Here is a 27820-nt window from a genome sequence, read left to right on the forward strand (position 1 = left end):
AAGCCCTGGGTATGTATCCATTAGTCTTGAGTATATCTATGAGTAGAATTACTGGGATATGTGGTTATCATGTTATCTTAAATATTTTAATTTCTTAGAAAGTTTTTTTGTTTAGATTTATGCACATGAATTTTGCCCACATGCATGCATCTTTACTCAGTGAATGCCATGTGCTCCCTGAGGTCAGAAGAGGGTGTCAGATCCCCTGGAACTGGAATTAATGGATGTGGGTGCTGGGAACCAAACCTGGGTTCTCTGTATTCTGAACCATCTCTCCAGCCTGGATCTTTTGATCTCTTAACAGGGCTGTACTAAAGTCACCATCATACTTTTCTTCATCAATACTTGTTATTTTGCTGGTGATTTTGATTTGCATTTCCTTCACAACTTAGCACATTTATTTTTTGGCATTGTGTCTCATAATGCAATGTAATCGATTTGTAATTGGTATATAAAGAGAAGGTAGAACCAATTTCATGTCTTCAGTTATGGTTAGATTTATCATAAGGAGTTAAAGTAACTAAGGTTTTACTCAGTGGATGATGAATACAGTCATTAATAGTTTGAGCTTCAGTTGTGTATCCAACTTTGAATCCTGGCTCTGCCTTTTACTAAACAACTATTACTATTAGGCATATAGTAAATACGTGTAAAAATATATGTCTTATGAGAATCCAAGGAGGATCATTGTGCTTGACACATCAGAAATACTGAATATACATTACTTAGATTTATGACTTGAATAATATTTATTAATGATTGGCAAATTATTCTTTTTTTTTTTTTTTTTTCTTTGCTTCCTCCCCTACCTCCCAAGAGTTTCTTTCTGTAGCCCTGGCTGACCTGGAACTAGCACTGTGGACCATGTGACCTTAAACTCACAGGATCTGCCTGCCTCTGTCTCCTGAGTGTTGGGATTAAAGGCCTCTGCTACCATACAGGTTTTCATTCAGTCTTTGAAATTTCAATCAACAAATTTTAACGTTACAGTCTTTCTTATTTGATTGGCAAAATGATTCTCGAGGACTTTTAAAAAGGAAATGCTCTTTCTTTTCTAACTCCTGAGTGACTATAAAGATGGAAAAGTAAGCCGGGCGGTGGTGGCGCACGCCTTTAATCCCAGCACTCGGGAGGCAGAGGCAGGCGGATCTCTGTGAGTTCGAGACCAGCCTGGTCTACAAGAGCTAGTTCCAGGACAGGCTCCAAAACCACAGAGAAACCCTGTCTCAAAAAACCAAAAAAAAAAAAAAAAAAAAAAAAAAAAGATGGAAAAGTAAGCCGGGCGGTGGTGGCGCACGCCTTTAATCCCAGCACTTGGGAGGCAGAGGCAGGCGGATCTCTGTGAGTTCGAGACCAGCCTGGTCTACAGAGCTAGTTCCAGGACAGACTCCAAAACCACAGAGAAACCCTGTCTCGAAAAACCAAAAAAAAAAAAAAAAAAAAAAAGATGGAAAAGTAAGTGTATTATTTTCACTTGAATTTTACTTACATACATGAGTATTTTGAAGCATCCTAGGTCATTCTATTTTACATACTTCATGTGAAAGAAGTCTTAGTCAGTTTTTTTTTTTTTTTAATGTTTATGGGAGTTTTTCCTACATGTTTGTCTGTGTACTAGTTTGTTTGGTGGCAGCATGGACCAGAAGAGAGCATTGAAGCCTCTGAAGCTAGAATTACAGATGATTGTAAGCTGCCCTGTGTGTTGGCAATGAAACCACCATCCTGGAAGAGTATGCATGCTCCTAATTGAGCTTCCTTTCCTGCCCCGCCCGTGTGAAAACAATCCTAAGGTTGAGAGATAATTTACGTATTGAACTGAGCCACATCCTTTGGTATCTTTTGAGTAGGGGCATTATTCCCCACTTGAATTATTTCATTGAGTCCTTTCTTGACCACTGGAGCGCCATGTGGGTAGTTTCAGGCATGGAGGAAGTAAAATGCAGTCTGACAGTTGAGCTCTCTAAGCGCATTTTGAAAGACACGCATTTTGAAAGACACGGCCCTCAGGGCAAAATGATACTGTTTTGTTTTGTGTCTCCTTGACTTAAGCCGAGGCAGAGGAGGTTGCTCTTAGTCCTTGTAGCCTAAGTACTTTGGCCTCTGCAAAATACCTAGTGTTTTTTGTATTATACAAGATGTATACATTTTTATATATACATAAATGTAAATTTTAATTTAATAAAAATATATATATATATTTGTATTTTACAAGATTATAAAAGCACAGACCTGTGGAAAAAATGTTTCCTCTGAAGGCAGGAAGTTTGTGCTGTTTAGAGACATGGACCTGGGAGCTGGGATGGGGCAGTTAGATACCAGGTCAATCAAGCATGTTATTTTTGGAGAAAGGATGTGGCCTGGGCTTCTGCGGTAAACGGTTCCTAAGAGCTTCATTTATATTTATACTATATTCTATTTGAATGTTGTTCCGAGTTGTGCTGTGTAGTATTTAGTATATCTTCCTTGTATATCATGGGGATAATTTAGGGTTGGGTGCATTGGCATGAGTATAGTAGTATGGCTATGACCTATACTTCTAGGATTTGATTTTGTTTTGTTTGAGACTGGATCTCACTATGTAGTCCTAGCTATCTGGAACTATGTGGATCAGGCTGGCCTTGAACTTCAAGAGATCTATGCTTGCCTCTGCCTCCCAAATACTAGAGTTAAAGACTTTTACCACCATATTCTGTGTACTTTTAGGATCTTTTTTCGTTATGAATAGTAATGAGAATATAAAATATTAATTGAAAATTACTCTAAAAGACTATACTGTGAACAATTAAGTCAGGCCAATTTGTGCTGGATTTTTAATCTATCAACATTAGAAATATTTATTGTGGATGTGAGTGGGTGCTGTGTGCCACATAGCTAATTTGGAGAAGGTAATATTATGAGGGTTTGTTCTCTGCACTGAGTTAGGGATCAAATTAAAGTTGTCAGACTTTGTGGCAGGTGCCATGGAGCCATCATGCTAGGCCTGGCTGCGTTTTCCTTTTGTATTTTTTAGGCATTGGCTTTTCAGAGTTCTAGTTGGATGGTAATGCTCTGAAGGTTTTCTATTCTTACTGATTCCTCATGTTTTGTCTGTCTAAAGTGTCAACCGAAGAAAAGGTCTACACCACTGAAATATGAAGTTGGAGATCTCATTTGGGCAAAATTCAAGAGACGCCCATGGTGGCCCTGCAGGATTTGTGCTGATCCATTGATTAATACACACTCAAAAATGAAAGGTAATCATTTATAGCTGATAATTGTGATAAAATGCAATGTGTAATCATAGGTTTGCAGCTGCTTTTAGTGTAATTCAGGAGTTTTGTTACTATAGCAATAAATAATTCATTGTTATGAATTGTTAACAAATTTCCTCTTTAGTTTTTTTTTTTTTTTTTTTTTTTAGTTTATGTTCTCTGAGATTTAAAAGTTGTTACACTAGGCATGTTTGGTACTTGCCTGTTAATCTCATGGTTTGAAAGATTGAGGCAGGAATCATGAATTTGAGGACAACTATATAATGAGACTATGGTTTTGTTGTTGTTCTTTTTGTTACATTCTGTATACAGAAAAGTCATCAGATCTCATTTGAGCCACCATGTGGTTGCTGGGAATTAAACTCGGGACCTTTGAAAGAGCAGTCAGTGCTCTTTAACTGCTGAGCCATCTTCTTCCAGCCCTGAGACTATGTTTTAAATAAAAGTTCTCAGCTATTCTGTATGTATAGAATGGAAAATGGAAATGGCAATTTAGCTTTACCAGTTAATATATATTCCCAGCCCCTTTACACTCTTCTTACTTGTTGGAGATGGGATTTCATGTATCCCAGGGTGACTTTGAACTGATCATCTGATCTTCCTCTGTCTTCCATGAGCATTATATAGGTGTGTGCCACCTAGTTTATGTGGTGTTATGATCTAGCCCGGGACCCTTGTGAAAGGGTCGTTCAACCCCAAAAGGGGTCATAAACCATAGGTTGAGAATTGCTGACTTTTAGGGGATTGGAAGCAGGAGACTAAGGATTTCTAGCTTTTCCTTGTCTGCACAGTGAGCTTGAGGCTAATATGGGGTACATGAGACTCTGCCTCAACAAGTGTGACAGAATCTTGATTTGGAATATTTTTCTTTGATTATTATAATTTGTTTTTCTTACTTGGTGTCTCAGTTTCTGTGAAGAGACCTCATGACCATGGCATTTCTTATAAAGGAAAACATTTAATTGGGTGGCTTAGAGTTTCAGAGGTTTAGTTCATTATCATCATGGCGGGACATGGCAACATGCAGGCAGACATGGTGCTGGAGAAGGAACTGAGAGTTCTACATCTTTATCTGAAGGCAACAGGAATTGACTGAACTAGGTGTAACCTGAGCATAGGAGACCGCAAAGCCCATCCTTACAGCGACAAGGCCACACCTCCTAAACTCCCTCTGAGCTTATGGGGGCCAATTGTATTCAAACTACCACACTTGGTTTATCTAAGATATTTTTCCTTAAAGCTAAAGTCTAAAACTTGATTTACTTACTTATTTTTATAATTTGTAGTTATGTATGTGTAAGTGTGGGCAAGTACTCAAGGTCAGCAGCGTTGTATCCTTGAGCTGGAGTTACAGGCATTTGTGAGCCATAGGTTCTGGGGCTCGAAATCTGGTACTAGAAGAGCAGTAAGTGCTCTTTATGGTTTAGCCATCTCTGCAGATGCCTATTTTTATATTTTGAAAAGACTAGGATGTTATGTATTTTTGTTCTGGAACTTGCTGTGTAGACCAGTTTGACTTTAAACTAGTGACCATCCTGCAGAATTACACTGTCCCAAAGACCAACAAATATGTCCCCACCCACTTCCAACCCCCAAAAAGGAAAAGTGAGATTGCTGAAATTGATTTTATAGTTTAAAGTTTTTATTTTAAAAAACTTTTTTTCCTTTTTTGAGACAGGGTCTCTATATAGCTTTCGCTGGTCCTGAAGTCACTATGTAGACCAGGTTAGCCTCAAACTCACAGAGATCCACCTGCCTTTGCCTTCGAGTGCTGGGATTAAAGGTATGCACCTTTGCACCTGACTCAGTTTGGGTATTTTTAAGATTTATTTACTTTTATGTGTGTGGGTGGTTTGCCTACATGTATGCAAGGGGTTGGAATTCCTGGATCTGGTGTTAGAGACAGTGGTTAACCGATGTGGGTGCTGGGAATTAAACCTATATTCTCTGGAAGAGCAGTCATCTCTGCAGCTCAGCTCACCCCTACAGGGTTTTTTGTTTTCTTGTTTTTATTTATTTATTTTTTTATAAGATTTATTTTCCTCTTAATGTGGTTTGTACCATGTTCATGCCCAGTACCTATGGAGGCCAGAAGAGGGCACTGGATCCTTGGGTCCTGGATCCATGACTAACCACATGTAAGCTACCATGTGGTGCTGGGAGTCAGACTCAAGTTCTGTGTTAGAGCAGCAAGTCCTCCTAATGGCAGAGCTGCTCGCCAGCACTGGAGTTGTTTTTTCTGTTACTCTACCTGCATTGTAGAGTTTTGCTTTCTTTTTGGTTTTTCTAGACAGGGCTTCTATGTGAAACAGCCCTGTCTGTTCTTGTTTTGTAGACCAATCTAGCCTCAAACTCAGAGAGATCCACCTGCCTCTTCCTCCTGAGTGCTGGGATTAAAGGCGTGTACCACCATGCCCAACATGCTATGTAGTCTAGGTTTACCTCTAACTCACAGAGATCTGTTAGCCTCTGTCTTCTTCTTTTATTAGAGTTTTTAGTACTACGATTTAACACTGTGGGGATGTGTGGGTATTTCATCTTACATTTCCAAGTAACAAATGTTTGTCACTGAGGAATTCATGGCGAACACCTGAGACAGGAACAAACAGAAACTATGGAGCAGTGCTCTTACTAACTTCTTAGTCAACTTTCTCTCCTCACCCAGGACCATCCTCCCAGAGATGGGCACCATGCTCAGTGAGCTGGTCCCTCCCACATTGATGATCAATCAAGAAAATGCACCACAGGCTTACCCACAGTGCCAGTGAGGCATTTTCTCAATTGAGATTTCCTTTTCTCAAATGGCTCTAGACCATGTCAGGTTGATATAAAACTAGTTATCACATTCCCTGAGTGCTGGGATTAAGTTTTGGTTTCTTACTCGCTTTAGTTCTCTTTGTGTATGCTAATTGGGCCCCTGCTGTTTATTTTTCAAATACTATTTATATCATATAAGTTGAGTCCTATCCCAGTACAGTTGACAAATGATCGTTTTTGATTATCCTTGTGGGAAATTAAGAGTCCAGTAAAAGAGAGAAGCCGCCAGCTAATAATTAAACAGATAATTTCCTGAGAAGTATACCAAACAGTGTTGGCTTATAATCAGTGATAGGAACAGGGTCATCAACTTTTGATACAGGAATATTCTGGCCACTGACAGTGGGACCATTATTTATCCCTAGTGCATGAAATGGCTTTTTGGAGCCTATTCCCTATGGAGGGATGCCTTGCTCAGTCTAGACACAGTGGGGAGGGCCTTGGTCCTGCCTCAAGATGATATGACAGACTTTTGACTTCCCCATGGGAGACTTCACCCTCTCTGAGTGGATGGGGAATGGGGTGGAGGGAAGGTAGGGGGAAGCAGGAGGAGGGGAAGGAGAGGGAACTGGGATTAGTATCTAAAATTTTAAAGGATTATTTTAAGTAGAAAAAAGAAGTATTCTGGGCATTTTTGCTTATGGTGCTTGCCTTTTTTGAAAAAGGATTTATTTATGGGTATTTTATATTCTTTGGCCTTTGGCTAAATGTATGTCTGTTAAATAGTGTTGGATCCCCTGGAACTGGGGTCATAGTTGTGAGCTGTTATGTAGGTACTGGAAATTGAACCTGAATCCTGAAAGAGCAACCAGTGCTGTTAACCACTGAGTCATCTCTCCAGTCTCTTAGTGCTTTTTCAGTTTTTTTTGGAAAGATTTTATATTTGTTTGTTTGATGTGTATGAACATTTTCCTTATATGTATGTATGCACATCACTTGGGCTCACAGTGTTTAGAAGAGGGTGTTTGATTCCTTGGGACTGGAGTTTAGGTGGTTGTGAGCCTACATGTAGGTGCTGGAGATACGCCTGCCTCTGCCTCCCGAGTGCCACCACCATCCGGCCTAGGGTAAGTATTTCAAATTGTGTTAGAAAACACAGATTTTGGGACTGGGGATGGAAAGTAAAGTGCTTTCCTTTCAAAGCAGGAGGACTGAAGTTTAATCCTCAGTACCCAGAGAAGTCCAGGCACTGTGCTAACTTCTCTAACACCAGCACTGGTGGGGCCAGAGGATGAGAAAGAAAGGCAGAGTTCTGCAACTAGAATTCCAGGTGGCTGCTGGGCTTGTAGAGTGAGTGCTGGGAACTGAACTTGAGTTCCCTGCAGGAGCAAGCAGTATGTGCTCTTAACCTCTGAGCCATCTCTTGTTTTTGATACAGTATCTTGTAGCCAAGACTGAGCTCAGATTTACTGTGTAGTGTAGAATTACTGTGAATTCTGGATTACAGGCAGATATCACTAACCTTGATTTAGGCGGATTTAAAAAAATTTTTTTTTTCTTCTTTTTCTTTGAGACAGATTCTCACTGTAGCTCCGGCTAGCCTGCAAGTCTTCTATAGACCGAGCTGGCTTTACACTTAAAGAGATCTGCTTACCTTTGTCTCCCAAGAGCACATACCCAGCCCATGACTTAGTTTTAGATAAGGTCTTTCTTTTTTCTGAGACGATTTCACTTTGTATTCCTGGCTGTACTCTGTAAAATAGGCTAACCTTGAGCTCACAGAGACCTGCCTGTCTGCTGCTCTAGTGCAGGGCCTAAAGGCATGTGCCACCACCTTCTTGTGGTTTGAATTATTTCACTCATTGTTCTCTCTGTAGAAGTTGGGAGTTAGTGCTGGATGTGGATGCTAGTGTTGTAGGCTTCTGAGGAATTCTAACACTTTTGCTTATGCCAAGGCAGGGGAAACTGAGTTTAAGACTAGCCTAGGAAGACCTTCCCTCAGGGAAAAGATCTTTTAGTAAGAGATTGTACCACTGTGTGTGCAGTGTGTGTGGCAGTCATAGGACAGCTGTGGGAACTTCTTTCTACCACATAGGTCCTGAGGATTGAACTCAGGTAAGCCGACTTGACTTAGGTGCTTATCTCTCTGACTTGCTGTTTTTTTGTTGGCGTCCAGAATGGTTTTGAACTTGTGGCACTTGTGTGCCTTTACCTTCCAAGTGCTGGAGGTGTGTGGTATTGGGAATTGAAGAACTACTAAACTAACTGTACCGAAGTTATGTCCCAGTCCCTCTGTGTCTGTCCGTCCCCCCAGTGTGTGTGTATGTGGTGTTGGGGATTGAATAAACTTTGCCAACTGAGCCACATCCTCAGTCAGGGCTATTCATCATTCATTTTTAGATTTAACCCACTCTTCTCATCTTTGTTCATCATGGTTTTCATTTTGTTGTTTTTGAGATGAGGTCTTACTTTGTAGTCCTGACTGACTTGGAACTGGCTCTGTAAACCAGGCTGGCTTCTAACTCAACAGAGATTGACCAGCTTCTACCTCCCAAGTACTGAGATTAAAGGTATGCACTATGTGCCTGGCCTACCTATTTATTTTTATGATGTATTTTTTATGTGGAAGCCAGAAAAGGGTATCAGATCCCCTGGAACTGGGGATATAGTTGTTAGCCACCACATGGATGCTATAAACCAAATCTTGGTCCTCTGGAAGAACAGCCAATGTTCTTAATGGCTGAGCCATGTTTCCAGTTCTGGAATCAACATGGTTTTTCTTTTTTCTTTTAAAGGCTTTTTTTTTTGAGATTTATTTTAATTATGTGTTTGTGTGTGTGTGTGTGTGGTGGTGGTGGGGTAATGAGTGTCCAGGTCTGTGGAGATCAGAGCATTGGGTTCCTCAGAGATGGAGATATAGGCAATTGGGAGTCACCAGGTTTGAGTGCTGGGATCCTCTTCAAGAGCTGCACAGCTTTTAACTGCTGAACTATGTTTAGTCATTTCAAAAATTCTTTTTTTTTTATTTATTTATTATGTATACAATATTCTGTGTATGCCTGAAGGCCAGAAGAGGGCGCCAGACCTCTTTACAGATGGTTGTGAGCCACCATGTGGTTGCTGGGAATTGAACTGAGGACCTTTGGAAGAGCAGGCAATGCTCTTAACCACTGAGCCATCTCTCCAGCCCCCTCAAAAATTCTTTTGTGCATATGTGTGTTTGAGGATGCTCACTGAAGGCAGAAGAGGGTGTTGGATTCCCTGAAACTGGAATTATAGGAGATTGTGAGCTGCCTGATCTGGGTGCTAAGAATTGAACTTAGGTCCTCTGGAACAGCTGAGCTGTCTCTCTAGCCACTCAGCGTGGTTTGAATATATATCTGTTTTGGGCCTTACATACTCAACAAATGCTCTAACTCCTTGCAGGACTCATTGCTCTTTAATCCTGTGCTTTCTAGAGACCAAACTCAAGTTGAACTCAATTTGTAAGGTTTGGTGCCAAGTGTCTTTACCTGCTGAGCAATCTGAATGTCCCAGAGGCTCCTATGGCAGTAGGAGGTTTGGCTGTTATCTTGACATTGAGTATCTTTGAAGTAATGACACTTTCTTTTTTGCCCTCATCTAGTCGCCAATAGGAGGCCCTATCGAGAATACTACGTGGAGGCTTTTGGAGATCCTTCTGAAAAAGCCTGGGTGGCTGGAAAAGCAATCGTCATGTTTGAAGGCAGGCATCAATTTGAAGAACTACCTGTCCTTAGGAGAAGAGGGAAACAGAAAGAAAAAGGATATAGGCATAAGGTAAAGACAATCTAAACAAAAGGACCTCTCAGAAATCATCTTCTTATGGAAGAAACAGCATTCTATAGATTTGATCTATCCTATTACCTTTGGTTAGAGGCTATCTGAAGAAAGTTAGAAAGTCAAATATTTTGTAGGGATTAGCTGTGGCTAGTTTTCATACAACTTTATGCCGAGTGTTTTGGTTTTTTTCGAGACAGGGTCTCTGTATCTTTAGAGCCTGTCCTGGAACTCCCTTTGTAGACCAGGCTGGCCTCGAACTCATAGAGATCCACCTGCCTCTGCCTCCCGAGTGCTGGGATTAAAGGCATGCGCCACCACCGCCCAGCTTATGCCGAGTTTTTTGAGAAGTGATTCTATCTACCTTTTTGGCTATCTTTTATAAAAGAAGAAAATGGTCATTAGAGTTAGAACTAAAGATCTTACTCATTGGGACAGCTCTTGCCTACTAAGCATACATTCTTTGTTTTAATCCTTAGGACTGGACAGGAAAATAAAAACGAAATATTCTAATTTGTTGTAGGGAGCTGCGGGCCTCTTCCCACAGCCCGGCTCCCGCATGGTTAGCTTTATACCTGAAATAACAACACATGCATTGTATTCTTTTAAACACTGCTTGGCCCATTTCTATTCAGGTGTGTAGCACCCCAAGGTGTGCTTACCGGGAAGATTCTAGCCTACGTCCATCCTGGGTCGGAGCTTTATTGCGTCTGCTGGGGAGAGGGGAGCATGGCGTCTGCTCCAGAGAGCAGAGCTGTCGAGTCTGAGCTCACTTCCTCTTCCTCCCAGCATTCTGTTCTGTTTACTCCACCCACCTATGTTTTAACCTATGAGGGCCAAGCAGTTTCTTTATTACTTAACCAATGAAATCAACAGATTGATATGACACTCCCACATCACTAATTGCCCTGAATACTAATTATTTCTCTTAAAAATGAGAAATGATTTTATATATTTGTTTATTTGAGATAGGTTCTTGTTCTTCACCTCAGGCTTTCCTGCCTTGACTCTCCAGGTGCTGGAGTTAGAGAAATATTACTATAGTATCCAGCTTTGATAAAGCTTTTTAGTAGTTTTATTCTTTGCCAGTTTTCAATTTTGTAGTTTCATACCTACCTATATTTTAGTCATGAGCATTTCTCTTTGTCTGTGTGTGTAGCGGTTATTTTGTTTGTTTGTTTTGTTTGTTCGTTGCCCAGGCAGGTCTCAGACTTGGCAGGTCTCTTGCCACACAGTCTTCAAGAATGCTCAGAACACAGGCATGTAACACCACACTAGGTTTATCTTACTGTCCTGAAATTGCTGAGTCAATATGTAGACCAGATTGGCTTTATACTCTGATCTACCTGCCTTTGCCTTGGAATGCTAGGATTGAGGCATGCCACTAAAACCAACCCAAAAGGTGGTGGTTTTTGTTTATTGTTGTGTTTTTTTTTCTTCGAGACAAGGTTTCTCTGTGTAGCCCTGGCTATCCTGGAACTTGCTCTGTAGACCATGTTGGCCTCAGACTCAAAGAGATCCACCTGCTTCTGCCTCCTGAGTGCTGAGATTAAAGCTGTGTGCCACCACTGCCTAGTTGTCTTCATCTCTTAAGATGCTATAGCAACCTGTACTTTATAACTATTCTAATGTTTAAAATTATAAAATACTTAATATAAGGTTATCTTCTCACAATATTTGTGTATGCAGTTGTTAGGATGCAAGTTTAACTGCTTTTTGCCACTGTCACTGTTCCCCCCTGCATGGCAGCTATGGGAAAAGATCAGGTTTTGTGTTGAGTTCTAGCTGTGTAGATTGATTGATTGATTGATTGATTGATTGATTGATTGATTGATTTTTTTGGTTTTTCGAGACAGGGTTTCTCTGTGGCTTTGGAGCCTGTCCTGGAACTAGCTCTGTAGACCAGGCACTTATCTTTAGAAGAATTCACTCGGGGTTTCCTGTTTTGGAAACCTGATTTACTTCGATGACTAACATAAACACAGATATATGTGTGGTCATGTCTGAAACTGGTGAAATGGTCAGTGTAGTACATTATAGGAGAAGCTACCTGTCCAGTGACCTTATGTTTCATGCGTTGGGGGAGCATTCCAAGTATTAATTATTTGTGAATAGTAACTGTTAGGTAGAACTTTGCCAAATACCATTACAGAGATTCAAGGATGAAAAAAGAACAAAAACAACAACAAAAAACACTGAAAGACAGGTTCTAGATTGCTTATGATTTAAAATGCTTATTATCTCCCTGTTTTTCCTTTCCCCTTTCTTTTTGGAATTATTGATATTCTTATTTTTCTTTTAATTTAAGGTTCCTCAGAAAATTTTGAGCAAATGGGAAGCCAGCGTTGGTCTTGCTGAGCAATATGATGTTCCCAAAGGATCTAAGAACCAAAAATGTGTCACCAGTTCAATCAAGTTGGACCGTGAAGAAGCTATGCTATTTGAGGACTGTACAAATAACCCTGAATCGGAGCATGACCTGTTGTTTAATGGCTGCCTGAAGTCTCTGGCTTTTGATTCTGAGCATTCTGCAGATGAAAAGGAAAAGCCCTGCGACAAGTCTCGAGCTAGAAAAAGCTCTGAAAATATAAAAAGGACTAGTGTGAAAAAGGGCCTCCTGCCATTTGAAGCACATAAAGAGGAACAGAGGGGAAAAATTCCAGAGAACCTTGGCCTAAACTTCATCTCTGGTAGTGTGTCTGATAAACAGGCTTCAAATGAACTTTCCAGGATAGCAAATAGTCTCACAGGGTCTAAAACTGCACCAGGAAATTTCCTCCTTTCTTCATGTGTGCAGAGCACTGATAAGACAGATTTTGAGACTTCAAATTGTGATTCTTTATCAGGTTTGTCTGAGAGTGCTTTGATTTCTAAGCATTGTGTAGAGAAAAAGAAACTCCAGCCAGGCTTGGTGTGCAGCTCAAAAGTACAGCTCCGCTATATTGGAGCTGGTGATGAGGAAAAGCGAAGTGATTCTATTAGTGTATGTACCACTTCTGATGATGGGAGCAGTGATCTGGATCCTATAGAACACAATCCAGAATTTGATAACAGTGTCGTTGAAATTACAGATGCTTTTGATAGGACAGAGAATGCTTTACCCATGCACAAAAATGAAACAAAGTATTCTAAATATCCTGCCACAAACAGAGTAAAAGAAAAACAGAAGTCCCTTATCACTAATTCTCATACAGACCTCTTAATGGATTCTGCCAAGACAGTGGAAGCTGGAACTGCTGAGATGTCTCAGGTCGATTGTTCTGATCTTAAAGTCTGTACTCCTGTTCCTAAACCCCAACCAGAATTTAGAAATGACAGTCTTACTCCAAAATTCAGTGCACCACCAAGCATTTGTAGTGATAACTCCTTGACAAAGGGTGGGGCTCCAAATCAAACTCTGTTACCTTTAAAAAGCAGACCGCCCAAGTTCCGCAGTATAAAATGCAAGCATAAAGAAAACCCAGCTGATGCAGAATCCTCGGCTACAAATGAGGACCTCAACTTGAACTGCTGTTCTTCTGATACCAAAGGCTCTCCTTTGGCCAGCATATCCAAAAGTGGGAAAGTAGAGGGCCTAAAACTACTGCATAATATGCATGAGAAAACCAGAGATTCAAGTGACATAGAAACAGCGGTGGTGAAACATGTTCTGTCAGAGTTGAAGGAACTCTCCTACAGATCGTTAAGTGAGGATGTCAGCGACTCTGGAACATCAAAGTCATCAAAGCCATTACTGTTTTCTTCTGCTTCTAGTCAGAATCATATACCTATTGAACCAGACTACAAATTTAGTACATTGCTAATGATGCTGAAAGACATGCATGATAGTAAGACTAAGGAGCAACGGTTGATGACTGCTCAAAATCTGGCTTCCTACCGTACTCCAGATTGTGGGGACTGTTCTACTAGTAGCCCTGCAGGGACATCAAAGGTTTTGCTGTTAGGAGGTTCCACACACAATTCTGAAAAAACTGGAGATAGTACTCAAGACGCTGTCCGACTGAATTCTAGTGAGGGTGACTCTGCCTTGTCTGGAGAATTGTCTTCTTTGTCTGGCTTAGCTTCTGACAAAAGAGACCCTGCTTGTGGTAGAAGTCGCACAAACTGTATTCCAAGGCGCAACTGTGGCCGAGCAAAGCCATCACCCAAATTGAGAGAAGCAGTTTCAGCCCAGATGGCAAAACCCCCAATAAACCCAAAAACCTTAAAGATCCAGAGGAAAAGAAAGTTGAATCGACCTCCAGCCGTGAGCATTGGTGCTAACCTTTTGGGAGACAAAGAAAGTGGGAGTTTAGTGAACGGCCCATCAAGGGGTGGGGCTGAGGATCCTGGTAAAGAAGAGCCTCTTCAGCAGATGGGCCATTTAAGAAAGGAAGACGGCCATTTTTCTGAAGTACATTTTGATAGCAAGGTTAAACAATCTGACCCTGATAAAATTCTTGAAAAAGACCCTTCTTCTGAGAACAGGAAAGGCCCAGAGCTGGGGTCTGAAATGAACGGTGAGAATGATGGACCCCAAGGTGTTAATCAAGTGGTGCCTAAAAAGCGGTGGCAGCGATTAAACCAAAGGCGCCCTAAGCCTGGAAAACGCACTAACAGATTTAGGGAGAAAGAAAACTCTGAGGGTACCTTTGGAGCCTTGCTTCCTGGTAACCCTGTGCTGAAGGGGCAGGATGACTACTTGGAACCAAGAGCTCCTCCTACAAGCATACTTGAGGACTCAGCAGCAGATCCCAATCATGTTGGCCACTTGGATTCAGTTGGGCCACGACTAAATGTTTGTGATAAATCCAGTGTTAGCATGGGTGATGTGGAAAAAGAGACAGGAATTCCCAATTTGACACCACAGACCAAGCTCCCTGAGCCAGGTAAGGATGCATCTGGTAGTAAGTGATTAGAGAATTTGTTGATAATGTTGTTTTTATGATAGAGTAAGAAACAACTTGAAAAAGACTGAAATTTTGGGCTGGAGAGATGGCTCATAGGTTAAGAGCATTGCCTGCTCTTCCAAAAGTCCTGAGTTCAATTCCCAGCAACCACATGGTGGCTCACAACCACCTGTAATGAAGTCTGGTGCCCTCTTCTGGCTTTCAGGCATACATGCAGACAGAATATTGTATACATAATAAATAAATATTTTTAAAAAAAAGACTGAAATTTAATGCTGGTGTGTCTGTATTTTCAGACTGTTTTGTTTTGCTACCTTTGGGGGTTGAGTTTAAGACCTCATGCATGCTAGTCTGTAGTTGCCTCATTGGTTGTGTGTGTGTGTGTGTGTGTTGTTTAATCAGAAGACTTTTTTCCTTTTCAAAAGAAAAACAATTTTCCATCCCGTTTCTAGCTTGTTGTCTTATAATGTTGACTGACATTTTGGGATCCAGGAGGTAACTGAGAGGTGCTAAGAGAGGTGTGCTAAGATACCCTATCCCATGGGCTACCTTTCCACTCTGCTGTGTCTTAAGTTTCTGTTTTGAGACAGGGTGTCTGTGTAGTCCTGGCTGTCTTGGAACTTGGTTTGTAGCCCAGGCTGCCTCAAACTCAAGAGATCCCAGGCTAGGATTAAAGGAGCACCACTATGCCAGCTAAATTTTTTCAGAGAAGTTTAATGTCTCACATAATGATTTTTTACTGTTTTTGCTTTTAGTAGTTTTTATTAGGTATCATAGCCAAGAAGCTATCCATCCCAGTGTGGTAGTATTCTTTCCTGTATTTTAGGAGTTTTATTGTCTTACATCTTCTACCTATTTGTTTTGCTGTTGCTAATTTCTTTGTATGGGTGAAGTCAACGTTTCTGAATTCTTTTGATGTGGATATTCAGTGCTCCCAAAATCATTTGTTGAAGAAACCGTACTTTTTCCATTGAGATCATCTTACTTTAGCTTCCTGTATACTGGGATTGTAGATTCCCAGCTTTGAAAGAGTTTGAGAATGCTGGACTGCTTGGGACTGCTTGAGGGAAACGTTCTAGTGAACCATGGGCTTCCTGGGCTTTGCTGTTGTTCTTAAATTTTATTTTTATTATTTTTAATTATGGGGGGATATACACATGAGTGCAGGTCTCTACAGTATGTTGGGAATTGAATTTGGGTTCTCTGGAAGAGTATGTGCATGCTCTTAACTGCTGAGTCATCTCCCCAGCCCTTTTGGAAATTTGTTTTGCTTTTAATTTATGTGTATGGGTTTTTCTTTTTACTTTTTTTTTTAGATTTATTTATGCGTACAGTATCCTGCCTGTAGGCCAGAAGAGGGCACCAGATCTCATTTTAGGTGGTTGTGAGCCACCATGTGGTTGCTGGGACCCGGGTTTCTCTCTCTCTCTCTCTCTCTCTCTCTCTCTCTCTCTCTCTCCCTCCCTCCCTCCCTCCCTCCCTCCCTCCCTCCCTCCCTCCCTCCCTCTCTCTCTCTCTCTCTCTCCTTTTCGTAGTAGTAGTTGTTTTTCGAGACAGGGTTTTTCAGTAGCTCTGAGGCCAGTCCTGGAACTCACTCTGTAGACCAGGCTGACTTTGAATTTACACATATCTGCCAGTCTCTGCCTTCTGGGTGCTGGGATTAAAGGCCTGAGCCACTGCCACCTGGCTATGTGGTTTTGCTTGCAGTATGGTGCTCACAGAGGTTAGAAGAGGGTGTCAGTTCTGCTGTTGTATGCTGCCAAGCTTGCACGGGTCCTCTGGAAGAACAGCCAATACTCATGCCAGCTGAGCAGTTCCTCCAGCCCTGTAAAGTTTTTTGATTATTAAAACTTTTTTTTTTTCTTCTTTTTTTTTTCGAGACAGGGTTTCTCTGTAGCTTTCGAGCCTGACCTGGAACTCACTCTTGTAGCCCAGGCTGGCCTCAAACTCACAGAGATCCACCTGTCACTGCCTCCCAAGTGCTGGGATTAAAGGCGTGTGCCACCACCTCCTGGCTTGATTATTCAATCTTATTATGTCTGTTTAGATTTTCTTTTCCTTTTACGGTTTTTTGAGACAGGATTTCTCTGTAGCTTTGGAGCCTGTCCTGAAACCAGCTCTTGTAGACCAGGCTGGCCTCGAACTCACAGAGATCCACCTGCCTCTGTTCTCCAAGTACTGGGATTGAAGGTGAGCACCATCACCGCCTGACTTTCCTTTTTTTTTTTTTTTTTTTTCTTCAAGACAGTTTCTCTGTAGCTTTGGTTGTCCTAGAGATAGCTCTGTAGACCACTCTGCCTCCCAAGTGCTGGAGTCAAAGGCATAAGCTCTGCTTTGCTTAGTTTTGTTTTGAAATGACTCATTTCATTTAGTCTCGTTGAATTGATTGTTTTAAGGAATTGATTCCGCTGTTCCAGATTGTCCATCCAGTTTGTTGGCGGACAGTTCTAAATGATTTCAGTTATACGGTCTCTTTAAGATTTAAGTCCTTTCCCCCCCAATGTTGTCAAGAGCTTGTAGTATGTATATATTTTTCTTTTTAAAACTTCAGCCTGCAGCCTGAAGACCTGGAGGGGATTGTTCAGCAATAAAGAGTGCATACTGGCCGGGCGGTGGTGATGCACGCCTTTAATCCCAGCACTCGGGAGGTAGAGGCAGGCGGATCTCTGTGAGCTCGAGGCCAGCCTGGTCTACAAGAGCTAGTTCCAGGACAGGAACCAAAAGCTATGGAGAAACCCTGTCTCGAAAATCCAAAAAAAGAGTGCATACTATTCTTGCAAAGTGTTGGGGATCTTCAAAATACCTATCACAGAGGACCTGAGTTAGGATCCCAGCAGGCATGTAGAACAGATTGTAACTGGTTGGTACTTAAGCTCCAGGGAGTATAAAGCTCTCCTGGCTACTGCAGGCATCTGCACTCACATGCATATAACTTGTGTGCTTCCCCTACTTGATTCAATTTTAAAAATTAAATATAAAAATTTTCAAAACTTTTCCACTTGGTACTTAGAAGTATTTTCCTTTTTTATATTAGAGATTTAGCCTAAGACCTTGCTATATCCTTGACAAGCCTTAGCTGATGTACATACCTGTAGCTCAAAAACCCCTGAGACAGATATTGGTTACAGCTGAAGATCAGAGAGGCAGAGCAGTAAGCCATTAGAGAGACCTTTTACCTCTACCAATGCTCAGACTGCCTAGACTGCACTGCGTCTCCACCAAACCTCAGACTCCACACTCCAGTGAGTTCCTGTCTCTTCCCCATTATATTCCTCTCCCCGCCCAGCCATATCGCTCCTGTCTCCACCTCCCTAGTGCTGGGATTAAAGGTGTGAGCCACCACCACTTGGATCTGTTTCTGGGTCGATTTTGTGTAGCCTAGGGTAGCCTTGAACTCACGGAGATGGAGATCTGTCTACCTCTGTCTCTGGAGTCCTGGAATTAAAGGCCACCACTCCCTGGCCTCTAGTGGCTTAGCTTTGCATTCTGATCATCAAGTAAGCTTTATTTATTAAAAGACAGATAAATATCACTATACATTCCTAGCTTCTGATTTTTGTTGTTTCTTGTATTCTCTACACTAAGTACACTGTACTTTTTTTCTTCTGATAACCTTGGATTAAGTTTTTTGCATATTTCTCATATTTTAGGTTATCCTGGAATTTGCTGTCCTGGCCCTCAACTTGTAGATAGATATTCCTTCCTGCCTCTATTTTCTCAGTACTGGGGTTATTGAAGATACATGTTACTAAGCCTGATTTCCTCCCACCCTCTTTTTTTTAAAGATTAAAAAATTTGCGTGTGTGTGCATGCACACACTTGTGCACAGTATGTCTGTTAACTGCTGAGCCATCTCTCCAGTCCCAGAGCTGGCTTTTAAAACAAGCAAACAAAAACCCTATGTAGTTAATAATATAATTATTTTCAGTACTAATTTTGCTGAATATCATGTTTCATTCAGTCTCCAGTATTTTCATTTGCCTCAACATTCTTAATTTCCCTAATTTTTTTATGATAATTTTTTCTTTGACCGATTGGTCATTTTAGAATACAGTTTTATTACCATATGTGTATACATTTTTCTGATTTTTGTGCTGTCATTGATTTCTGTTTTCTTTCCATGGTGGCTGGATCTCATTATGGATCGTTGTAAGCCATCATGTGGTTGCTGGGAATTGAACTCAGGACCTCTGGCAGAGCAGCTGGTGCTCTTATCCACTGAGCCATCTCTCCTGCCAGTTTTGTTTGTTTTTTTCAAGACAGGGTTTTTCTGTGTAACAGTTCTGCTGCCCCGGAACTCGCTTTGTAGACCAGGCTTGCCTCAAACTCAGTTTGTGTCTTCCCAAGCACTGAAGGCATGTGCCATTACTGCCCAGCTTCTCCTTCATTTTGAAGGGACGTTTGGCTGGATATATTGGCTTGCAGTTTTCTCTTCAGCACTTTGAATGTATTTATTTCCATCTAGTATGTAAGATTTAAGAAGTCTGTGAAAAATATAATGGGAGTTTCCTTGTATGTGATTAGTTGATTTTCTTGGTGGCTTTAATATTCTCTGTATTCTTTGATTTTCAACAATTTTGATATATCACAGTATGGTCTTCTATATTCTGGACCTTTATAGATGCTGGGCAACTTCCAGTCTTTTTGGGGGTCCTTTGAACTTGAATTTCTGTGTATTCCTCTTAGGTTTGGGAAGTCTTTTCAAGCAAGCTTCTGGTCCTTTTTTTCTTGAAACATTATGTAGTCTATTGGTGCACTTGGTGGTTTCTTGTTTTTATATTTTCTTCACACTTTTTATTTTTTGAGTAGTACATAGTTTTTAATTACCTGGTGTTTGTTTGTTTTTGTTTTGCTTTGTTTTGCTTTTAGAAGGGTGCAATGGTTAGTGTTTTAAATTTAGCAAGATCTACAGTCACCTGGGAGATGGGCTTCTCTACGTGCCTGTGAGTGATTTCCCTGATTACTTTAATTGGCATGAAAAGGAAGACTTTGGGTCCTGGGCTGTAAAAGTAAAGAGAGCAAGCTCAGCCTTCTCTGCTTACCTTGATCCACCTCTCTCCTGTCTGTCTGGAATGTAGCTAACTGCTTCAGCTCCTGCTGCCTTGAACTGCAACTCAATCATTTTGAAGCTCTTCCCTTAAATCTTTTTGTTGTTGTGTTTTCTTATAGCAGTAAGAAAAGAAAGCACAGGATGTGGTAGGTGCTGGGCAGTAAACACCTGGCCCTGAGTATTTGCTAAGAGCTGAACTCCCAGCCCTTGGAATTCTCTCTGGCGTTTGCCAGTTTTCTTTCTTCTACTTGATGACATTTTCTGTTGAATTCCTCTAGTTCTGTTTTAGTCCTCCAGTAAATTTCATTTCAGGCTGGGCGGTGGTGGTGCAAGCTTTTAATACCAGCACTGGTGAGGCAGAGGCAGACAGATCTCTGAATTTGAGGCCAGCCTGGTCTACAGAGTGAGTTTCAGGACAGCCAGGGATTAAAAAATTTTCATTACAGTTCTGTTCTCTCACCTCAGGGTTTTTGTTGTTTGGAATTTCCCTGTGATATTTTAATTTTGCTCATGCATTGATTTAATTTTATTTTTAATTGTTATGTTATAGATAGACAATTGAGTTTCTTAGACAATATTTTGAATTCTTTATTGGGTTTTGTGTACTTTTTGGAGTTCGTTTGTGGAGAAATTTCCCCCTCCTTTGTTTTATATTGGGTCATATTCCACCCCCATTCTCCAGCCCTGGTATTTCCCTACCTCACAAACTGAAGCTGCCAGTGGATCTGAGCTGAACTGGTTTGGTGAGTGGCAGTATCTGAGAAAGTGGAAGGTTCTTCTTACCCTTTATATTATGATTATTCCTGGGATTGGAATGTTTATAGAGTTACCATAAGTGTCAGCATTTCTGGGAGTAACAAGGCCGCTTATTCTGCTTTTTAAGAACTGTTCTCTTATTTTAAGCCTTTTTAGTGCTAACAGTATTACATTGTGTGGATACGTTAATTTTATTTTCATGGGTTGGTGGATTCAAGGATGTTTACACTTAGGACTTTATATATACCTAGGAATGGAAGTGCTAAGTGATTTAGTAATTTTGTGTTTAGACCTTTCAGGAATTGCTAGAAAAGTTGCTTTTTATCTAATTTATTAGTAGCAGTATGAGAGTTTCTGTTTCTCCAGATGCCCATTAGCACTTATTTGGTTGTAGCCGTTATAGTGAGTATGGAGTGGTCTGAAATTGTAAGAATACCAAAAAAATTTTCATTTCTCTGATTAGTGATTTGTGTATTTTTCATGTACTTATTTGGGTGTGTGTGTGTATATATACATACATACATACATACATACATACATACATACATACATACTGTTGTTGGAAAAATGTCTTATCTAGTTTTTGGTTATATTATTGCTATGTTTTCTTTTGTGGTCTTGGGGATAAACCAAGGGCCTAGTGCATGCTAGATGAGCGTTCTACCCTTGAGCTTTCTCATGATTGTAATTGAGCTCTTTGTCTTTCAATTGTAAGCATTCTTCGTTCTAGATATTAGTAGTACATATGATGCACAAGTATTCTAAACTGATCTTGATCATAACCTTTTTTGGTGTTTTGTTTTGTTTTGATTTGTTTTCTTGTTTTCAAGGCAGGGTTTCCCAGTCCTGGATGTCCTAGAACTCACCTTGCAGACCAGGCTGACTTTGAACTCACTGAGAACTACCTGCCTCTGCCTCCCAAGTGCTGGGAACTAAAGGCATGGGCGCGCCATTGCCTGAACTTTACCATAACCTTTTAAAGTACAAAATTTTTTAAAAATTTGATAAACTCTTCTTGTGTATTTGATATTATATTTTGAAAACATTGTGTAATCTGTGGTCATGAAGATTTACACCTGATTTTTTTTTTTCTTTTTTGGTTTTTCGAGACAGGGTTTCTCTGTAGCTTTGGTGCCTGTCCCAGAACTAGCTCTTGTAGACCAGGCTGGCCTCGAACTCCCAGAGATCCGCCTGCCTCTGCCTCCCGAATGCTGGGATTAAAGGCGTGCGCCACCACCGCCCGGCCTGATTTTTTTTTTCTAGAGCCTTTAATGCAATGTTTTTAAAGTAATGGTATGAGTTAAGCTACTCAACGTTACTCCTTTACATGTTGGTAACTTTTTTTTTTTTTTAAATATTTATTTATTATGTATACAATGTTCTGACTGTGTATATGCCTGAAGTTCAGAAGAGGGCACCAAACCCCATTACAGATGGTTGTGAGCCACCATGTGGTTGCTGGGAATTGAACTCAGGACCTTTGGAAGAGCAGGCAATCTTCTTAACCACTGAGCCATCTCTCCAGCCCCCATGTTGGTAACTTTTTGACTCAGTTATAGTATTAAAAAGACTTGTTACTTGCTGTGTGTGGTAGCTTATGCTTATAATCCTAGCACTTGCTAAAATAAGTCAGGATGATGACTGAGTGTTTGGAGACAGCCTGGGCTACAGAGTGACCCTGTTCCCTTAGAAAAAGTATTTTTTTTTTTTTTTATTGTGTGGTCTTGTTGACACGTGTTTAAAAAACAAACTAGCAGCAAATATGTAAGGGTGACATCAGGTATCTTCAGTTGCTCTCCACCTTATTTTTTGAGCTAGGATGTCTCAGTGAACTTAGAGCTCAACAGTTTAGCTGGGCTGGTCAGCCTCAGGAATATTTCTTCCCCATTTTCTCCACTTCTAGAGTCCATCTCGGAAGGAGAAGCTATTCATATCATAGTTCTTAGAACAGTAGTTTGCCAGTGTTTAATTGCTTCATCTTTGAAATTAGAATGTGAATGTTTAAAGTTTGTACTTTTCCAAGATGATTTAGACTTCTATGAATCTTCTGTATTTCATATTAGATTTGTTAATTTCTTCAGTGTCCTCCATTAGAATTTTGATAGAGAACGTGCTGAAAGCTATAGGCTACTTCAGGCAGTGTTGCTGTTCTGGTTTCCAGTCTATCAATATGGAATGACATCTAAGTTGTACTTTCATTTCTTTCAATATTGTTTTGTAATTTTCAGTTTATAAGTCTCATACATTTGCTAATGTATCCACAATTTAATTTTGACATTTATTTATTGACCTATTTATGTGTATATGCATGTACATTTTAGAAATTATAGAGCAATTTGTGGGAGTTGATTTTCTCCTACTTTATGTGGGTTCCAGGGTTTAACTCAGGTCATCAGTACCCACATCTACTGAGCCATGCTGACCCTAAATACTTTTTATTCTATTAAAATAAAATTATATTTCAGGTTTCATCAGATTGCTTATTCATAAATATAGGTGATTTTGTATATTGATTTTTTTAAAATTATTTTTTAATGTGTATAGGTTTTTTGCCTACACATCTTTACAATGTGCATTGTGCCTGCAGAATCACAGGTGGTTGTGAGCCACCATGTGGGTACTGGGAATCAAACTCGGGTCCTCTGGAAGAGCATGAGCCAGCTTCACAGCCTAGTATATTGATAATAAAATTTGTTTAACTTGTTCATTAGTTCAGATAGATTTTCAGTGCACACATCTGCAAATGTAGATTACTTCTGCAAATGTACCTTACTTCTCTACTTATTCTTTGCCTAATTATTTTTGCTAGAATCTCTAGTGATGATGCACAGATGTGGAAAGAGCAACAGACATTCCCAATCATCAGAAAACCATTTGGTGTTTTCATTATATCACTGTTTTAGTGGTGATTTTGACATTGAAGAATTCCCTTTTGGGGGCTGGAGAGATGGCTCAGTGGTTAAGAGCATTGCCTGCTCTTCCAAAGGTCCTGAGTTCAATTCCCAGCAACCACATGGTGGCTCACAACCATCTGTAATGAGGTCTGGTGCCCTCTTCTGGCCTGCAGACGTACACACAGACACAATATTGTGTACAAAATAAATAAATAAATATTTTAAAAAAAAAGAATTTCCTTTTACCCCTATGTGTTAGTAAGTTTCTTGTTGTTTTGACTTTAAGCTTTCAGAGCTTTCTGTTCATGGTGGTGAGGACAGCTGTTCTGTTACAGAGCAGAACAGCTCACATCATAGCACACAGGAAATAGAAAGCCGTGTCTAAGCTAACTGGTTTCTTCCTCCTGCTGGCTCCCCAGCCTGTTGTGTTGTGCCACACACATTCAGTTGGTCTCTCTTCCCTCTAGTTTTTCCTTTCTAGAAACGCACCCTCTCAGCCCTGCGCGCTCATGTGCCAGTAAAGCTAGCACTCTGCTTACCTGATCTCCATGGTTCTTCTATTTAATCAAATTACAGTTAAGATTAACCATCATTCTATACTTCATTAATTTGTCAGACAGTTTGGCGCTTATTTGGCTCTTTTCCTCCCTTTATCTACCAGTGTGTATCAAACTTACTTTGTAGTCTTAGGGTTAGTATCACTTGCACTTGGTTGTGGTATATAGTATGATTTTTTTTTTTTTAATTGCTAGGTTTGGTTTGCTTTTTTGTGATAATCTTTGTCTAGTTTTAGTTTGAGGTAGTAATGGCCTCATGGAATGTGTTATGACATGGGGGCTTGCTTTGTTTTTGTCTTAATGGGCATTAAATTTAGGTCCTCACATATATTAGGTGAACTCTATATCTAGTCTATATCCCCAGCCATTTTTTTGACTTTTTATATTAAGAAAGGGTCTCATTAAGTTGTTTAGACTGAACTTACTGCACAGTATCTTTGGCAGGCCTTGAACTTGTGATCCAGATTCTGCCTTTGTCTCTGGAGTAGCTGGGGTTGAGTCTGTGCCATTATGCCTGGTTTTGTTTTGTTGGTGCTGTTAGTGACTGAGCACAAATCTGTGTTCTATTGGTGAGCTGTACTCCTGGTTTTTTGTAGTCTGCAGTGAGAAGTGTGTGTGTCTTGCTTACTGTGTAGCTCAAGTTACCCTCCAACTAAAAACCCTCCCAAGTGATGGAAATGGAGGCATGTTCCCAAACCCCACTCTCCCACCCCCAAGTATTTCTTTTTCTTTTCTTTCTCTTTTAGGGTTGTTTGTTATATGTGCAGTGTTCTGCCTACATGCCAGAAGAGGGCACCAGATCTCATTACAGATGGTTGTGAGCCACCATATGGTTGCTGGGAATTGAACTCAGGACCTCTGGAAGAGCAGCCAGTGCTCTTCTGAGCCATCTCTCCAGACCTTCTTTTTTTTCTTTTAAAGGCGAGCTCATGGTAGATTTACTTCTGGTTCCAGATTATTACTTCTGGTTCTTTCTTTTTCTCTTTTTTTTTTCTTTCCCTTCTCCCCTCCCTTCCTTCCGCCCATCTGTCCCTGTCTTTGAACTTGCTCAGTAGACCAGGCTGGCCTCAGACTTCGAGATCTGCCTGCCTCTGCCTCCCAGGTACTGGAATTAAAGGTGTGTACCCACCGCCCAGGTTACTTCTGGTTCTTGATCAAGTACATTGCTGTTCAAAATTGGTTTCCACTAGGGAAGGTAAACTCACATACTCAAAGGGGAGGTTTAGATATTTAGTGTATATAGGAGGAGTTGGGCTTTTTTTTTTTTTTTTTTTTTTTTTTTATGCTTTTGTTTCCCTTCAGTTATACTTCAGCTTAAGCATAATTTAAAAAGAAATGGTTTAGGAATATTCAACCCCCATCCTTAGTTAGAATCAGCTCTTTTTCTTTGTTGACAAGAAGAGCTTTCTGGGGTTTTGTTTGTTTTTAATGGAATTTTTAAAAACAATAAAAGAAATTTTGCATGGCATTTATTTATTGTGTGTGCTGGTTGGAATGTGTGTTTAGGCATGTGCAACACAAACAAGGTCAGGAGGACAGCTTGGTAGAGTCTTCATCCCTCCCACCTTGTGGGGCAGGGACAGATTTCAGCTTGTCAGGTTTGGCAGCAAGTACCTTTACACCATGACCCAATTCTCCTGTCCAGGATTTTGTTTGTCTAAGGCAGGGTCTCATGTAGTCCATGCTGCCCTCACTTAGTGGAAAGAGACCTTGAATTTTTATTCTCCCCTCTCCACTAGGCACTGAATTTCATAGATATGCACTGCCACATCCTAAAAGTAAGAGAGTTTTTAATCTCAGTAATACTGATCTTGTGATATAAACTCATTCAATTATTTTACCTTTTTTCTTCTTTTGTTGTGTTGAATGTTATATCCTTGCACATGGTAATGATCTGCTAGGAAAGAAACAGGCTGAGAGTCCTCTTCTGCCTCTGTCATAATGGTAGCTGGAGGCTGGAGAACCCAAGGACCCTTGGAGAAGGACTTTGATACTCCCATAGTAAGCCAGAAGATCTGGACCACTCTCCTGGCAACCTTTCGTCTAGCCTTCATGCTTCTTCCCCCCTCTTCTTCCTGGCCTTTCCAGCTGCTTGTCGTTTGTTTTTTGCTTGTGTGGACATCAGCCATCAGAAAAGGTGTGGGATGGGGAAGGAGTTATAGAGGAACAAAACCATGGAACAACTTTAAAGTTGGGCTGAACTCCATCTGATTCTGGGGGTTGAGGCTGGAACCGGCTAGGCTAAAAGTGCTCTACATTTAGCTTTATATTTAGTTTAAGTCTGTCTTGATGTGGCCTACATTTATTTGGCTAGAAATTTTCATTTGAAGCTTCTGGCAATGTTAATTATCCTTCTGTACCATCCGCCTTGGCTATTACCCCACTCAGTAACTTTTCCCTCAATGTTCTTACCTCGTTTCATTGCCTTTGTCAGCAAATAAAGTCACAGGGGCACTAGAAATAATCCTTTCCTGTATGGTATGGTTTTAAATGACTAAGAAACAGGAGTTTATTTGTAAAAGTATTTTGTTTATTAGTATTTCAGTGTCTTTTTTTTTTTTTTTTTTTTTTTTTTTTGGTTTTTCGAGACAGGGTTTCTCTGTGGTTTTGGAGCCTGTCCTGGAACTAGCTCTTGTAGACCAGGCTGGTCTCGAACTCACAGAAATCCGCCTGCCTCTGCCTCCCAAGTGCTGGGATTAAAGGCGTGCACCACCACCGCCCGGTCCAGTGTCATATTTTATGATTACATATAATTTTTGGTTTTGCTGAATTTAAGTGTTTTTGTTGTTGAGTCATGGTATCATGTAGCCTAAGCTGACCTCAGACTTTTCATATAGCCAAGAATGGCCTTGAAATTTATTTTATTTTTTTATATTTATTTATTTATTTATTTATTTATTATGTATACAATATTCTGTCTCTGTGTATGCCTGCAGGCCAGAAGAGGGCACCAAACCCCATTACAGATGGTTGTGAGCCACCATGTGGTTGCTGGGAATTGAACTCAGGACCTTTGGAAGAGCAGGCATTGCTCTTAAACTCTGAGCCATCTCTCCAGACCAAACAGTTGTGAGCTGCCGTGTGGGTGCTGGGACTTGAACCTGGGTCCTCTAGAAGAGCAGTCAGTGCTTTTAACCACTGAGCCATCTCATTAGTCCCCTTGGCCTTGAAATTTTAATCTTTCCGCCTCCACTTTGAGTCTCAAAATTACAGGAATTGCCACCATACCTAAGTTTATGTGGTGCTGGGGGTTGAACCCAGTGCTAGGCAATCGCATTATCTATTGAGATAAATAAATCTTCAATCCTCAAACTTTTGGAAGATGAAATATGGTAACATATTGGCATAATTCAGCATTTAAAAAACACTAAAGATTTTAATATTCCAGTTGTATCCTTCAACAATCAGTCTGTTTTTCAGATTTGTCTCATGATTTTTGCTGTCATACTAGTAATAATAGCCTTATTAAATTTCACACTATTTTTCTTATAGCATCCTGTAATTTGTTAACTCTGCCCTTTATTAATTAGTGTACAGTTTTGGCAGTTTAGCATCCTATGGTTAGTAGCCTTAAAATGATTTTTCTTCTTTTTAGAATTGGGAGGATAAATTGTTTATTTTCCTCTTACTGGGTTACCACCTCTCAGATCTAAGTTGTGCCTTGTAGTTGTTACGTCATACACTCCTGTAAGCAATGCAGGAGAGTGAGCTGTGCCCCATCAGCACTTCTCTAAACTCCATCCTAGCCGTCCTTCCATGATAAACTTGTTCCCACTGAAATTAGAGTCGACTTTTATAAAGGAACTCTTTGTACTTGCTACAAAATCTCTTAATCTTGAGTAAGACTCTTTTTACATAGGCTTAATGT

General features: G+C 40.5%; 1 protein-coding gene across 10 annotated transcripts in view; it reads left to right on the plus strand.

Annotated features, from left to right (window-relative positions):
- Window positions 1-27820, plus strand: part of Nsd1 (nuclear receptor binding SET domain protein 1) — a 114697-nt gene that overhangs the window by 21623 nt on the left and 65254 nt on the right. For all 10 annotated transcript variants that reach the window (XM_057787190.1, XM_057787194.1, XM_057787189.1 and 7 more), the window contains 3 exons: window positions 3098-3233; window positions 9634-9806; window positions 12115-14674. In XM_057787190.1, the coding sequence (XP_057643173.1) occupies window positions 3098-3233; window positions 9634-9806; window positions 12115-14674 (2869 nt within the window). The remainder of the gene's footprint in view (window positions 1-3097; window positions 3234-9633; window positions 9807-12114; window positions 14675-27820) is intronic.

This window comes from Chionomys nivalis, chromosome 13 (genome assembly GCF_950005125.1).
Source record: "Chionomys nivalis chromosome 13, mChiNiv1.1, whole genome shotgun sequence".
NCBI classification, from domain to species: domain Eukaryota; kingdom Metazoa; phylum Chordata; class Mammalia; order Rodentia; family Cricetidae; genus Chionomys; species Chionomys nivalis.